The sequence below is a fragment of the Vigna radiata genome, unplaced genomic scaffold (genome assembly GCF_000741045.1).
Source record: "Vigna radiata var. radiata cultivar VC1973A unplaced genomic scaffold, Vradiata_ver6 scaffold_307, whole genome shotgun sequence".
Classification (NCBI taxonomy): Eukaryota; Viridiplantae; Streptophyta; class Magnoliopsida; order Fabales; family Fabaceae; genus Vigna; species Vigna radiata.
The window spans coordinates 281,208-297,484 of NW_014543814.1; the positions used below are offsets into that span (position 1 = coordinate 281,208).

A 16,277-nucleotide genomic window follows, 5' to 3' on the forward strand; every position below is an offset into this window, starting at 1 on the left:
AAGTTTAGATTCGGTCGACAATACAACCACAAATGTACACATTAAGGAAAAGAATAAGGGCACAAGCTTCTGATGACGTTGCTAAGTAGGACTCAACCGCAAAAGTGGAAGACGATCGTATTGACATAAGGGATGAACTGAACCTCCCAACCATATGTGCTTATTTGGGCACCCCATGAGGTTCACGATTATGTAGCTCGTTTCTGCTGGGGTAGAGAATTGTGTGATTGGGTCGAATGGTCATATGTGCTCTATGATGACATGACAATAAAGTCCTCAACATACGTGTTTGTAAGGGAATGCGCGAGTGTGTCATGGTAAATAAGGATCCTCACTGGACTTCTTTACATGTATGCTTATTAATTCAATGATTTGCTTATGAGAGTGTCACTCAATGAGTTTTAGATGGACGTGGTGCGTGAGTTAAACCTTGCGCCTAAGCAACTACACTTGAACAATTGATTATGCATCTAAGTGTTCTGAATCTTATGCTCCGCATTGGATTTGACTCTTATGACAACATTGTTCCTTCATCACTTTCGTATCCGCATGAACATGAAGAAGGGATAAGTATCTTTGATTGTTGAAAAGGAAAAATGACTCTTCAATCTTTCTATGACTTCGTACAAAGGGATAAGGGTTTGACTCTTCAATCTCCCGACCAAGAATCTTTTGTAATGTTATGGGTGTTTGACCCTTTGTGATGATATTTTTGGTGAGCGAATTCCCTTATTGTTTTGATATCTACTCGGTGTTAACTTAAGCTAAATTTCTTGTTGTTTTTCAAACATCATGACTTCCAACAATCCAAAGAAGGTCGATTGGTTTTATAAATTGGCGGCACAACACACAACTTCTGGGGCAAGATCTGGCTTAGCTGATGCTATCTCTTTCCACCCTTCACCCTTCCAACAAACCCCGTCCTACATTGATGTGGAAGGGGAAATGTTACTTATTCTTAGGCTGCTCCCCTTGACCACAATTTTTCCTATTGAGCGGGGAGCCATCAAGGAAAAAGAAAAGGAGATGGATAAGAAGAGATTCCATCGTTAAGGGGAGAAGTCTTCTTCTTCCAAGCCTCAGAAAAAGAGTTGACGGGTAGAGGGAGGGACTCTAACAAGCTTGGTGGGTGACATCTTTGGCATCGAGTTACACTTGGGTGTTAAGGTCTCATTCAACCTTAACGGGGCAAAGAAATAACTGCTAAAAAGAATCATTGAGCAAGAGGTTTTTGACGCCCTTGCTAAGCTTAGCGTATAGGCTACGTTATTAAGCACCAAAGTTACTATTGATGTTAACAATGCCAAGGTTGAGCGGTTGGGGAAGGAACTGTTCGACACAAAACTAGACTTGGATAAGGCTTTAAAGGCCAATGTTGATATGGATGCTAAGTTAAAGGCCTTTGTTACTACCCATGTTGGCCACTAAAGAAACAAAAAAGATCTTGAGATCCACCTTTCAGAGGCAACTATCGAGGAAAAGTGCCTGGTCGACAAGAACTAGCATCTCTAAAGGTAAGTGGACAATTTTTTATTAGACTGTCAAAAAGATAAGGAGACCATGGATAACCTAACAACACCTAGCAACTGATCTTCAAGTGATAGGTTAGACAATTATTGACCAACATGAAGTTGGTTTCAAGAAGGCTTTGGCTCAGGCGACCTACTTTTATAATGTCCCCCTTGATAAAGGCAAGTTCGATGTCTTCAAAGACTTCTATGAAGGGAAAATCATATCTCTTCAAGATATGCTAACCAACGGGAGAATGATCCTTAAACTGTTGCCTTAAACAATGTAGGCCAAGATGCTGGTGATGCTTCTAGACAACCTTAGTTTTTTAGCTACTTTTTTTAAGTTATTTTTTGGCCTAATAGGGCATGATATATGTTGTAGAAAAGTATAGGTTCGAAAATTTAAAATAGTTCTTTTGTAAAGGTCATACTTGAAATGTTATAATTATTCTTCTTTTAACCATTTTCTATTTAATTGTTTTGTCACTTGACGCTTTAGTAAATGTTGACATGGACGATCTTGTACTAACTATTATTCGTTATTTGCTTCGCTTTTAAATGATTAATTATTTGTTTTACCTAATTGATAGGGGTTCATTGAATGAACTCTTCCTTAATGTAAAGGTTTGCTTTATCGAACTCTTCCTTAATCGATTATCAAAAAATTTAACTGTTCAATAGGAGTTCATTTAAGAACTCTTCCTTAATCGATGGATTGGTGCTCGGTAAAGGTTTGCTTTATCGAACTCTTCCTTGACTGATTATAAACAAATTTAACTGTTCAATAGGAGTTCATTTTAGAACTCTTCCTTAACCAATTATCAACAATTTTAACCTCACGGTAGGGGTCCATTTTTGAACTCTTCCTTAACCAATTATCAACAAATTTAACTGCTCGATAAGGGTTCATTTCAAAACTCTTCCTTAACCAAATATCAACAATTTTAAACGATCGATAGAGGTTCATTTTATAATTCTTCCTTAATCGATTATCAACAAATTTAATCGTTTGGTAAGGGTTAATTTTAGAACTCTTCCTTAATTGTAAGACGTGAATTGGTGACGAAACTATACAATATGTAGAAACATATGATTTTATTGTCTTGATCACCTCATTAAAACCTTCCCAAACAAAATCTTCCTTAGGGAAAAATGATGGTGGTAGGAAAAAGTGTACTGGTTGGGTTTTACATATAGTTAACTGAAATAAAACTTAAAATGTGACACATTCCATGTGTTGGGTATAACTTTTTTCTGCTAGAATGTTCTAGCCTATTTGCTTCATTTTTCAAGTTTTCCGCTACCTTGAATGATCCTTCCCAATTGGTGCCAATTTGTCATGCACATGGTTCTTCCAGGAATCGTTTATTTTCCTTCATACTAGGTCTTATTCATTAAAACTTATTAGCTTGACTTTACTATTATACCTTCACCATTCACTTGCATGCTTCAGACCAGATGATAACTACAAATTTTTGCTCATCCAAATTGTCGAACTCTACTCTTAACTATTTATTGTTAAGGTTTATATCTTGTACTTACCTACTAAGGGAGAGTTTGTTGACTTCCACATGTAACATTGCATCTATGCTATATGTCAAATTGAAAGGGGTTTCTTTCGTCGTATCGTTCGGTGAACAACGATAGATCCATAGTATTTCAGACAACTCATCCATCTAGGATCCCTTGGTCTCGCCTAATCGCAACTTAAGCTTGGCCAAAATGATCTTGAGGATTTTATACAGAGTTGGTAACATGCTTTATGCCTAAATTTTTGTAGAACTCCCTCAGTTTTTTGTCAATGTACTATCAACCGTTATCAATGATGATTACTTTCGATAGGCCAAATTGGCAAATAATATTCTTCCAGACAAAGGTTTGGACATGCTGATTGGTAACATTGCTAAGGTCTCTGCCTCAACGTATTTCGTGAAGTAATCAATCACTATTAGTAAGAATTTATTTTAGGCCCAACCAATTGGAAAAGGTCCAACAATATCCATTCCTCATTATGCGAACGACCAGGCAGAAGATATGTTGTTTTATTCTGATGCGGGCATCTTGATGTCGCTACCATGCTCGTGACACCTTTTGCATCTATCTACAATTTTTTGTAGTTTGCTTCGAGCATCAACCAGTAATAACCCGCTCATAGGATTTGGGCTTTTAGTGCCTAATGTGTAAGCCGCATATGCCATTGTGAAGCTTATCTATTACATGTTGAGCTTCCTCTTCGAAAAGGAATTTTAATAAAGGTGTCAAAAACCCTTTCATGTACGATCTTCCCTAATGATAATGAGTCACGTAGTTTGTCTAGCATCTGCAGGGTTTATCATCTCACCTTGGTCTGGTTTCTTCATAAGCATTCTAACATTTTCTCTCTAATCATGTTGGTAAGTTATTGATACAGTTAGACATTCAATGATGAGCTTTGTTAAAACCTGCTTGATTACAATACTTAGTTGTCCTTTCTCTTTACTGTTTATCAGTTTGGATAATAAGTTTGCTATAGAATTCTTTGTTTGGGGAACATGTTCGATATCAACTACTTCTAAGCTTTTTATTAATTGAGTTTCTCTATGATAATATTGTAGGAGCTCACCGTCTTTGACTTGAAAAGCCTCTTAAATCTAATCGACGGTCAATTGGGAATATGTTTTACAATCGACTTTGGTTGCTCCCATGTTCATACCCGCTTCGTTATTTGATATATTGAACTTAAAAATTAAGAAGTGCTCAATTCTAATGTTGTTCGGTCCTTCTAATATTATTCTTGCTCCTCCTTTTTTATTAGATGATCCATCTGCATAAATCTTCCATGACTGGTTAGGAGGATTATCCTGTTGTTGTAAAGCTACAATCAACTCTGGTAGGTGTTGGTCTTAGACTGATCTGCACGGTTTAAAACATAGGCCAAATTACGATAGTTTAACCGATCAACTAATCATCCACCCGACCAAGTCCAATTTTCTCAATATCTTTGTGATGGGATGGTTTGTTCAAACAACAACTTGGTGACTTTGAAAATAAGGCTTCAGTCTCCTTACTGCTATTAAGAGCACTAATGTCACCTTATCGATCTACTGGTTTTGGATTTTAGCATATTGCAGCACGCTAATGATGATGTATATGAGCTTTTGTTTAGGGAATTCTTGGGTTGGAGTTGCATTTATGGCATCTTCAGACACCACTAGGTACAACTGTAGCTCTCGGTCAATAACGAGTCTAGCCATTACGGGCTGATAAATATGGACTTTACTTATGTGAACATCGTTTAACATTGTTCGTCCCATTTCACCACTTTTTGATTTTTCATGACCTTAGGGATTGCTCTTATCTTAAAAGGAAAGAGGTAAAAATCTAAAAAGGGAGGTTAGCCAACTGACCAACCTTTGTACTTCCTTTAAGTTTTTTAGGCTTCTCATGTTTAGGATGATTGTGTACTTATCAGGACTGGTCTCTATACCTCTTTTTGTTATCATGAAACCTTGGAATTTACTCGCTCCTACTCCAAAAACACACTTAAAGGGGTTTAATCACATACTATAACGTCTTATATATGGCTGAACACTTCTTTAAATCGTCCACATGTCATCTAATCGACTAGGATATGACTACTATTTCATTAACATATACCTCCTTGCAATTTCTTATTTATTCGTGTAAAATCTTGTCCATAAGTTGTTGATAGGTTGTCTTGACATTTTTTAGACAAAATAATATAACCTTGATAACTCTCAATATTTTCATCTTTTTCTGTGTTTAGAAGTCATTTTTAGTTCATTTTAGTTTCTTATTGTCTAGAGTTAGGTTAGTTTTAGGTTTTTCTTTAAATTCTGTAGTTTTGTAAAATTGTAGTTAAAAATAGGTTTTTAAGTGTTTTTTCTAGTAATTGCAAATAAATAGGAAATTAGGATTTTTCTTTAGAAAATATTTGAATAAAAATTCTTTTCTTTAATTTTTGTTTAATAGGTTTTAATTTCCTTTTTGATAAAATACCCTTTTCTTTGTGCAGAGTGGGCTAGCCATATGAAATTGGGCCGCAACTGGATAGATTCCTGATTGGGCAGCCACATATACTGCACTGTTTTGGGCCTGCAAATTAAGTGATGCGGTGCGTTCTGGAGAAGCTGCTGCCTTAGGGGTCTTTTCCCTCAATTTCATTTGTAAAGGCTCGAGCATTCTCAATTGGGAGAGGAGAGAAAACATCACCGAAAGCTAGGGTTCAAGTGAGCTGAAGCGAAAAGTGATCCTGACCGAAGAAGATGGCCTGACCGGAGCTGACCGTTGGAGATGATCGAATGGTCAGAGAGAAAGATAGAAGAAGATGAAGTGCCGACCGTTGGATCATGAAACGTGAAGCGTCGAAGAGGTCTTCTTTCCTTTTTCTTCTACCTCTTCTCTTCACGAGAGGGTGACAGACTCCGTGAAAGATTTGTGTGGTGGAGGGTGACAAACTCCACCCGAGAGACTTTGGTTTTCTTAGGGTTTTCACCTGCTTTTCGTAGTATAGATTCTGGATTTGGATTGATCACTTGCAGTGGTGACAGCCTGTGGTGATTTCAATCGATTGTTTTTTTTCGTTCCCTTGCTTTTGGATTAAGCACTTGCGGTGGTGACAGCCCGTTGTGGCTTTGATCGCGCCTCTATCGGAACTTGTTCTTGTAATCTTCCTTTTCTTTACAATGCAATTTCATTTACTTTGATTTTCTCTGTTTTGAGTATACTTGCTGGTTTTGGAATTGATGTTATGCAATTTACTTGTTTCATTAGCTAAATTTAGATTTCAATCTGTTTAGTTGCTTTTGATAGTAGTAATCGAATCTGGTGTTGATTTTTAATGCTTTTGTATAATTGAATGGTGGTTTCATTTCTGATTTGATATTGTTTGTCTTAGCAATTAGATTTTAGATGTTACTTTTAATTCTCGTGCACATATTGCTTTTATGATTTAGCATTTGGTTTTATGTACATTTAGGATAGAANATATAGTTGTTGTTAGGCATTTATTTTAGTTACGAGTAGTTTAGGTTCTGATGATACTTGGTAATACATAGTAATTTAGGCCTTTTAGTTAGGTTTATTAGGTCAGTTTATACTTCTAAATACTCCATTCTAGTTTTCATTTCTTCATTTGCATTTAGTAGAATAGATTCAAAAATTTTGCATTTATAATATTTCTTGCATTTGTTTAGGCATCCATTACTTCATTTTTTTTTCTCTTATATCCATTAGTACAAAACCAGCATTATATCATTTCTTTTCTCGCATCTGCCTTCTGGGATTAGCCACTATTTCCAATTCTTTGCATCATTCTTCATTTCTCATGCATTCAGTAGATTCATATAAATAGGAGCACGCATTATTTGTTAAATTTCATTTCTTTTGCATTAAATTTCTTTGTCCCCACCTGTTTAGTAAATAAAATAAAAGACTTAACTCTACACTTTTAAAACTTGATTTTGTTGAGTCTACGGATTGATATCTTGGTCATCCCTTTACTAATTTTGTTCTGCTTTAGGTGGCTAAAAAGCAGTTTAACAAACCTTATAACAAAAGTTTGTGCATTCAGTTATAAATCTTGTCTTCTCTTTATTTGAATGGTATGTTGGTTACTGGTTGTATCCCAAATAGGCATCTAAAAAACTAAGCACCTGATTTCCAAATGATCCATTGACAACTGATCGATCTTAAGCAGGGGATATGTGTCCTTAGGACACACCTTGTTGAAATCTGTGAAATTTGTACACACCGTCCATTGATTTCTCTACTTTTTAACCATGCCCACATTTGCTACCACATGGTAACTTGACCTATTTAATGGAGGTAGCCTCCTCCAATTTCGTAACTTCGTCCTCTGTAGATTTCTACCTTTCTTCTCCTAATCGACACTTATTTTGAGCAACCGATCAAGATTATTTGAATATTGCCAACATGTGGAACATTACTCTTGGATGAATTTCTGACATATCAATTTCTGTCCACGCAAACAAGTCTTGATTTTTCTGACATATCAGTTTCTGTCCACGCAAACAAGTCTCATCTCCTTAGTTTCTCCTTGTGGCTTAAGTCTTTCTTTTAAGTTGGTTTAAGGATCCAGGTTTGCCATGACCACTTCAGATTGACAATTTTTTTGTGATAGGACATATATTTTCATTTTAAGATCGATCACATAACATTCCTTGATAGTCTTTTGATTGACATGGTAGTTCAACATGTTTAGGCACGGTCGACCAAGCAACACGTTATAAGACGTATGGGCCTTAAGCAAGAGATACCTAATATGAATTCCCCAACTCTCTCGATTGGAACCGATTCATGTTCCCTAGTCTAGATACCATCTCATATCCATCCTTTCGCCTGTAAAGATGATGATTTATTCATTGTAAGGCACAATGGGGTCTTCATATATATATATATATATATATATATATATATATCCATCTTTTGGAACGTCTTTTAGTACAAGATGTTCACCGAGATGCCCTGGTCGATCAAAACTTTGCCAGCATCATAATATGCAATCTCAATGATTATCACCATAAGATCGTCCTAATTAAAGTCAGGGTCTTGAAATCTTCACCAGTGAAGGTAATTGGGGGCATAGTTCTCTCCCTTTTTTCTATCAAATGCACAGTCTTGAGAGATTTATTATGTCTCTTCCTAGTAGTTGCTAAGGATTCTCCTCTTATGAATCCTTTATAAATGGTGTTAATCGTACCCTTCAATGGATGGTCCCTGCTATGACTTATACTTCGGCTTCATTGAAAAGATGATTCTCTTTGTTGATCAATTTTGGATATTTATCGAGGCCTACAAGGTAGGCTATACCCTTTGCTTGAGTTCATCCAGGTTTTCTGCCAGCTACATGCATAGGCTATCTACGAAGGGTCTTGGTCATAGGGTTGTGAACATATGGTGCATAACGACCTTTAGACTAAGCTTTTGCCTAACATTGACCAGAGTGCCAAAGCAGTAAATCGAGTTCAATGATAGTAGGGAGAACCAAGCCAGGCCCCCCCTTTTAACGTAGTAGAGAAGAACTTGCACTAGATGACATCGTTCATTGTATACAATACTGATTCATGAACATTCTAAGATTCTCATCCAGGTCAGTGGAGCCATCATACTTGTGGCAATGGATAAGTTATGATCCTTGCTAGCTTCGTTGCTCTCTTGAAATGTACAATCAATTCGTTGTGCAATTGTTTGTTCGGTCCGAGTAACATTGGGATGGAAGGAACGAGATTCTTATCATCCCAAACCTGTCGCATGGCTGCATTCTCTGAGCACGAGATTCCTCCAAGACAATGTTTCTCATTATGTTCCTTGTGGTCACCGTGAGTTTAGAAAGCCAAAATGTGTTGATAAGTAGGATCAATCAAACTATTAATTTTCCAAAAGTCCTTGGTCCAAGCTTTCCTATTTGTTAACATCAATTAGTGAGTACCTCTCAAAGTTTTTCCAATGCTAAAGTTAGTTCGGTTTAAAGATCAGAGTAATAAATATGCAATTATTGTCTAACCTACTATCTTACTTTAGACTTCTATTTATAACTTGTGTAGTGGATAGTTTATTATTGCTAGCTTAATTACGACCCAAACCCTACTAATTTTGTTTAATAGTTTAATCATAATGATTTTCTGCTTTAACTTGCTCTACCTTGATCGCTCAACCTTTTTGATAAAAACGTTATCTCGATACTTAATTAATCAGATAAAAATATCACATTTAACTTGCTCGCGGTTAATAGGACACACTTCACAATAAATTTTCTCTCTTACCTAAAATTTATTTTGCAATCAACCAACACTATAATACCCGAAATAGGAATTTATATAAATGAGATTAGACAAATAGGTTAATTAAGTATTTATTTAATATTCTATTAATAAAGTAAATCAAAATATTCGTAATTTTTTTGTTGTAATGTGTTCAAGTTTGAGAAAAATCTCATTATGGTAATTTTCTGGAAAGTTACTAGAATAATTTGGAAAACACTTTTGAAAGGCCATTAAGGTTACTTTTAGAAGGAAAAAAAAAGTAGCTGATAAATTAGTTGAGATTTTTAAATAAAGTAAAACCTTAAGATATTGACATAATTTATTGAACTAGTTGAAAGTGTGATAAAACAAAACCAATTGTTGGACGAGGTCAAAATATAAAAAGATACAAAAAGACCATATTTATACAACTTCAGCGAAAAACGTTTGCAGGTAATTTTAATTTTAAACTCTTGTTATTCTTTTTATTAAAAATAAGTACAAAGAATGTAGTAGATAATGTAAGTAGTTTAATGTTATATAATTTTTTTTAGTGTAATAAATAATTCATAATTAATTGAGGCAATGAACTTTCAAATTAACATATTTAGAAGAAAGAGAAGAAATAGTAATCAATAAATTATAGAAGTTCAAATCTTAATTTTAACAGCTTGGACTTATTCTTGAAAAGCCAACACAAACTAGTTGAATAAAAAAGATAACTTGTTAATGTAAGACATATAATTAATATTAATTAATGAAATGTAAGTAACATTTTTACATTTGAATGTTGTGATAAGATTTTCTTAAACACTTATCTAGTGAAAGAATATGACACTAATTAAAGAAGTAATTAAGAGTGAAGAAAATTTAGGTGTAGAAGGAAATGCGCATAGTGGTGCGCGTGTTGCGATGCTGAGAATGTGCGAAGGAAGGACCAACGCTTTCTTTATTTAATTGCATGCTGGTCCTTTACGTAGAAAAATCGAACGAGTAACTTTAGTTCCTTTCTTCTCTATCTTTATCTCTAGGGGCATTTCCGTAATTGAGTGGCACTCGCCATTGTAACGAACTAAAAAGCCGTTTGTTTATAAATGCAGAAGATAATATAGGAGACAAGCTTCTGATGTACATTAAAAGAATTCCTAATGGACCAACCGCCGCACCACCTAGGCAGCGCCGCCACTACCTCCGCCGATAAGCCCACCACGCAGCGAGGCGGCACGCGTCATCCGCTCTTCCGCGGCGTCCGCAAGCGCCGCTGGGGAAAATGGGTGTCCGAAATCCGGGAGCCGCGCAAGAAGTCGCGCATATGGCTCGGCTCCTTCCCGGCACCGGAGATGGCGGCGAAGGCCTACGACGTCGCAGCTTACTGCCTCAAGGGCCGCAAGGCGCAGCTCAATTTCCCCGACGAGGTCCACCGCCTCCCGCCGCTCCCTTCCGCCTGCACCGCCCGCGACATCCAGGCCGCCGCCGCCAAGGCCGCCCACATGATGATAGTCCAGGCCGCCGCCTCCGCCCCCGACTCTTCGGAGAAGAGCAGCATTACCTCCGGCTGCGACCACGCAGCCGATGACTTCTGGCGAGAAATTGAGCTGCCGGAGCTCCTCCACAGCAAGTGGTGGACCTCTTCCGCCGACTCCTCGCCGTGGACGGAGGATGACCTCCCGCCGCAGCAACCCTTCACCACGGCGTGTTTGTAGTTTGTACTAATCAATAAAACCTTCCGCTTCTGCCATTTGGTAATTGGTATATTATTATTGCTCATATACAATTAAGTTACTCCTTCTGTTCTTCTCCTCACAATAATTATTTACATCATGATAACTGTTAGCGCTGTTAATAATAACATTTTCACTAATTATTTTCGCCACCAAATTACTTAGCATAATTAATATTAATTAATTTTCGTGGAAGATAAGATAAAGTAGTTTCTCCAACTGAAATCAACTTCCTCATCAGTTCATTTTTATCTTTTTTTTTTCAAAAAAATATAAATTAATTTTAACGTAAGAGAAAAAAACAAACCAATTCACTCATCTTCTTTTTCTTCAAATAGCAGTAGGAAAATCTATCCAAATGCAATCATTGTTAGTGGCACCATTAGTTTAAGCAAAAATTAAGTATTTCATTACCTGTTCTCAGCACGAAAATAAGTTCATGTTTTCCGGTTAATATTTTTGAAAAAAGTTATCCAAACATATCCTTATCCTTAGTGTATATATAACTTTCAGTTACAAAGGGTGTTCGTGCAAGCTTTGTTTTAATCTATAAGTAGCAAGTGTTGTTCATTAATCCATCTCCGAAGCTCTTTAATCTTGCAATTTACTCGTAAATGGTAATTAATGATAGTTAATTACAACAATTTATTTTCTTGTCTTTATCCTTTTAACAGAAGAAACGACTTATGAATGGAGATTAATTAGAATTACAGATTGGGATTCCAGCACACATATATAGATATATAGATATATAGATATAGTTGTTAGTTGTTTATTCGCTGTTCTCAAACACTATAGGGTACTGTGAATAGTACTCTTAGATTTTTTTTTTTCCCATGTGGTGTTGTGTTATCTTTGAAGTTGGAGGGCACTTGATGATTCTCTCTATACATATCTATCTATCTTTCACTTTATTTTATTCTCGTGAAAAAAAAAGTGCATTTTTTGTGCACAATGACGGAGATGCTGCTGAATCAGTACATAGAGAAAACATTAATCTTCAAACTGGGAGATAACTAAATGCTTAATTTGTCTGAATTCGTTGAAGTAACACCTTTACGATGGTGATGATTATGATGAGTGGTCTTTTTCAGATAAAGACCTCTTCAAAGAGTGTGTTCATGAATTATGCATCTAATTTTTTACTAATTAATAATCTTTTCAACGTAATCTAATTGCAAGAGTTTTTCTAAGTTGAATAACTCTATATTGCTTATTTCTTTACCTGGATCTGTTTCATTACACTCATACTCCTACGCATTTGCTTTCTTTAAACCATGTTTGGCAATTTCGGTTTCAGAAGTCAAAGATGCTTTAAAGCGTTAAAAATTAAAACCTTCCTTAAGGAAATTCTAGAGGGTTGTGCCAACCATTCTTCTTCTTCTTCTTACTTTGCATGCCCTACTTTGACTCCGCTAACTACCAAGCTATATTAATCAGCATTTTAATGTCATTTCTTGAGACTTACACTTATAATAAATTCGTTTTAATCATCATGTTCAAAATATATATATATTTATAAATAAATATTTGATTTTTAACAAAACCCAGATAGCAAGAAAACATGTAGTCAAAACCCAATATAGAGGATTGGAATACTAGGTATATATGTATATATTCTGTGGATGTAATGGGTAATGAAATACCAAATAATTAGCTTCACTAAAGTCAAATTTAGCACGTCATTAACTATTTTGTTATGGGCATTTCGTGCAGCAATGCAATGATGTTACGTTTGACCTGTGAAGAAGAATCTATCTTACAAATGAAACACTCTGGAAGACGATTATGAATAATTATCTGACTTAAGGGTATATTAAGAAGGTGTATTATGCTAATTTGGTGGCATAACGTTGTCCATGAATCAACCATTTGGTCTGAAGGGTGTTTCCGTTTTATGTGAGGCCTGTAATATTCACATAACAAACATATGGCACAAGTAACACTTTCATGGAAAATTAACAACGATTGGGTTTTCGTCATTTTGTATTTGGATTTTTCCAGGGAATATGTGACATGAATTGACTTAATACTAGAAGTTTTCTGTTCTGATGCCAAGTCGTCTTTGGATTGCCAAACTCCATTCAAATTTTATTTTTAACCAATAACAAATATTATTAAAAGTTCTCAATCGACTAAAGATAAAACTAAATTATAATATATAATTATAGGGTAATGATACTTTGACACTCAGAATGTGACAAATTTTTGACACCGTCACGTGTCACATTCTGAGTGGTCCACGTGTTTTAAAAAATAAAATGACAGAATGACGTAGATTCCCTGTAGAGTTCAAAACAAACGACAGATTTAAAGATGCCCTCTTGATACTAAAAGTTAGTCTAAACTACCTAGTTATTTGTACATTGCTACCACTTTCCTTTTTGCACCATCACTTTAAAGAAAAACGTTTCTTTCGGAATGAACTTCGATATAAATGTGTTGTTAAATGATAATTAATGAATTTTATTCAATATAAATGATTAACAATAAAATGTGTAGTTGAAAATAAATGGCAGATTCAAAGAAGGTTTTTTCTTGCAAAAAGTTAGCCTAAACTATTCACTTATTTGTACATTGATCCTTGTTACTACACATTGAATCCACGTCATTCTGTCATTTTATTTTTTAAAATACGTGGACCACCCAGAATGTGATACGTGGCGGTATATAAAATTTGTGACATTCTAAATGTCAAAGTATCATTACTCATAATTATATACAAATATGATCGTACAAACTGATTTTATGGAATTAAATTACGTTTAAAATTTATTTTTAACTTATATTTCCAAATATTGAAGAAGAATAAAATATTTAATTTTTTATTTTATTTTATTCGATTTAAGGAAACTGGATTGTTGAAACACTCAACCATGATGTTTCGGTTTTTAGTATATAATATCGTGAACGTGGCTATTGTTTTTCTGACTTTCGGCAATCCCCATTCACAAGATTAATGAGGCAAGATTTTTTTCTTGGAAACCAAAACTTTGACGGGGAAAAATATCATTCAATCTTATATATTTTTCCTACTTTTAATTATAAACGTCAATATCGGTTTACAGTGTTTTCCAACAAACATTACTGTGTTAAAATTTTAATTTTTTAAAACTTTATAATTTTTGAAAATTTTGATCTATTCCTATATTTTTAATTAGTTATTGTAACTAAGAGCCTTCTATTAAGTCAATCACTTGTTCGGATAAAATGCTACCTTTAGTTGTGACTGTTCGAATCCAACTTCATGTCTTAATTAAAGAACCCAAATATCAAACACCATTTATGCTAACAACTTTCCGTTGTATATAATTGTTTTTAGAAACAAATGAAAAATACTTAACACATTATATTTCTTTTCCTTTAATTCAAACAAAACAAAAGAATTAATTTATTTTTCTCTCTCTCGATCACTTTTTTTGTTTTTTTTTTTGTTTTCTCAGTTTTATCTATTCATGTAACTAGCGATGAACATATATATAAGATCATGTTAAACTTTGGTTTGACTTACTTTAATATCTGTTAAATAAACAAAGCTTACGTTTAATTATTGTTTATTATATAGATAATTTCTAGGTTTAATTGCTTTCTCGGTCTCTAAACTAAGTATTTAGTGTTTCGTTGGTATCCGCTTTTAAAAACGTCTCTATTGTATCTCAATGTGGTATAATTGCACCAATAAAGTCCCTTTCGTTTAGAGCTGTCAAAATGAGTCATAACCCGTCGGCCAACCCGGCCCACCACGGGTTCTGGCCGGGTTAGGTTTGAAAAAATTATATTTTGTTATGCGGTTCAAATTTCAACGCGACTCATTTAAACCTGGCTCATGCGGGTTGAACCCGTGGTGGGCCGGGTTGGCCGGGTTGGCCCACCAACCCACCTACCTAATTTTATTTTATTAAAATTTAATTTTAATTTTATGAAAATATATTTACTATTTTTTTTGCTTGAAAAAATTATTTAAGTTTCCTATTTTCAAAATTAATTAAACACCCATATTGGCAGTGAAATTTGGGATTAAAATTTGTTTAGATATGAATTATAAAAAATTTATAATTTTTTTATTTAAAAAAATTGTAATTAAGTGAGCCACCCACCAACCTGTGGTGGGTCGGGTCAGGTTTGAATTTTTCTGGAGTCGGGTTGAGTTGGCTCATTGAGTGACCAACCCGTGGTTTGCCAGGCCGAGTTGAGCCGGGTTACCGTTTTGACAACTCTACTTCTGTTAAGTTGGCATAAACAAAGTTAATTTCGTGGTGACGTGACAAAAAAGTCTGTCACTTTTTTTTCTCTCTCATCTGCTCTCTACACACTCAGACCTATCTCTTTCTCTCTCTTATGCTTCTCTTCAATTTCCACCCTCTTTCTTTTCCTTAACTGGATAAATCAATTTTCGCTTTATCTTCCAAAGCCTCTCATTTTCCTTTGTTTTCACTACCTTCTCAACTCATGTCTCGATTTTCTTTCTTCACCAACTTACGTCAAATTCCCAATCGTCTTCTCTGCCTCAACCCACCTCCCTTTTTGTCCAATAATTTGACTTGCACCAATAAAAATCGAAGCTTGCAAACAGAGCCCTTTTCACCTTCCTTCGGTGAGATTCACGTCATAGTGAGGCCTATGTTCGCTGGGAAAACCACCTCGCTCCTCCGTCGGATTCAATTAGAAACCGCCAATGGCAAGTAAACTCTATTTATATGTAATTTTATTATTAAAAAGAAAAACCCTTCAATATTTTGTTTGTTTGTTGTTTATCTTAATTTATGTTTGAATAGTTGGTTGTTGAATGTAGACTGTCATGGTGAGTTATTGGTGTATCATGCTTGAAACTATCGGTGCCCAAAGTCATTATGTGTTTTGTACTTTGAATTGGCAATACTTTTTATTTGCAATGCCATATTGGATGCAATCATCATTGGTCGGGTATTTTCAGCTTCGAGGTTAACCTTGCAGAAAAAACCCAACTTGGGTTAGATCATCAGAACTCCGTGTGTATCTCAAAGGTTGGTGGTGGTAATTATGCTCTTGTGCGGAACTGGATTGACCCTACAATAGAGAGCCTGTTTTCTGATGTTGTAGCAATGCATATTCTAGAAATAGTGTAAGAGGGAAAAATAATCATTGTGCACATGTTTGTTGTCAAATATGTTCCCAATGGGTAATGGAAGATCATATTGTTAATACTATATCTATACGAAAAATTGGGATATCTACAAACTTCTCTTCATATTCAACAACTTTGTGGAGAAGGACTTGTATTTTTGGTTATATCTGCTTATGTT

General features: G+C 35.2%; 1 protein-coding gene across 1 annotated transcript; it reads left to right on the forward strand.

The window, feature by feature from the left end:
- Positions 1 to 10,254: 10,254 nt before the first annotated feature.
- Positions 10,255 to 11,026, forward strand: LOC106754950 (ethylene-responsive transcription factor ERF023). Its single transcript, XM_022778113.1, has one exon. The coding sequence runs from the start codon at positions 10,423 to 10,425 to the stop codon at positions 10,975 to 10,977; it is 555 nt and encodes a 184-aa protein (XP_022633834.1). The 5' UTR covers positions 10,255 to 10,422; the 3' UTR covers positions 10,978 to 11,026.
- Positions 11,027 to 16,277: the final 5,251 nt, after the last annotated feature.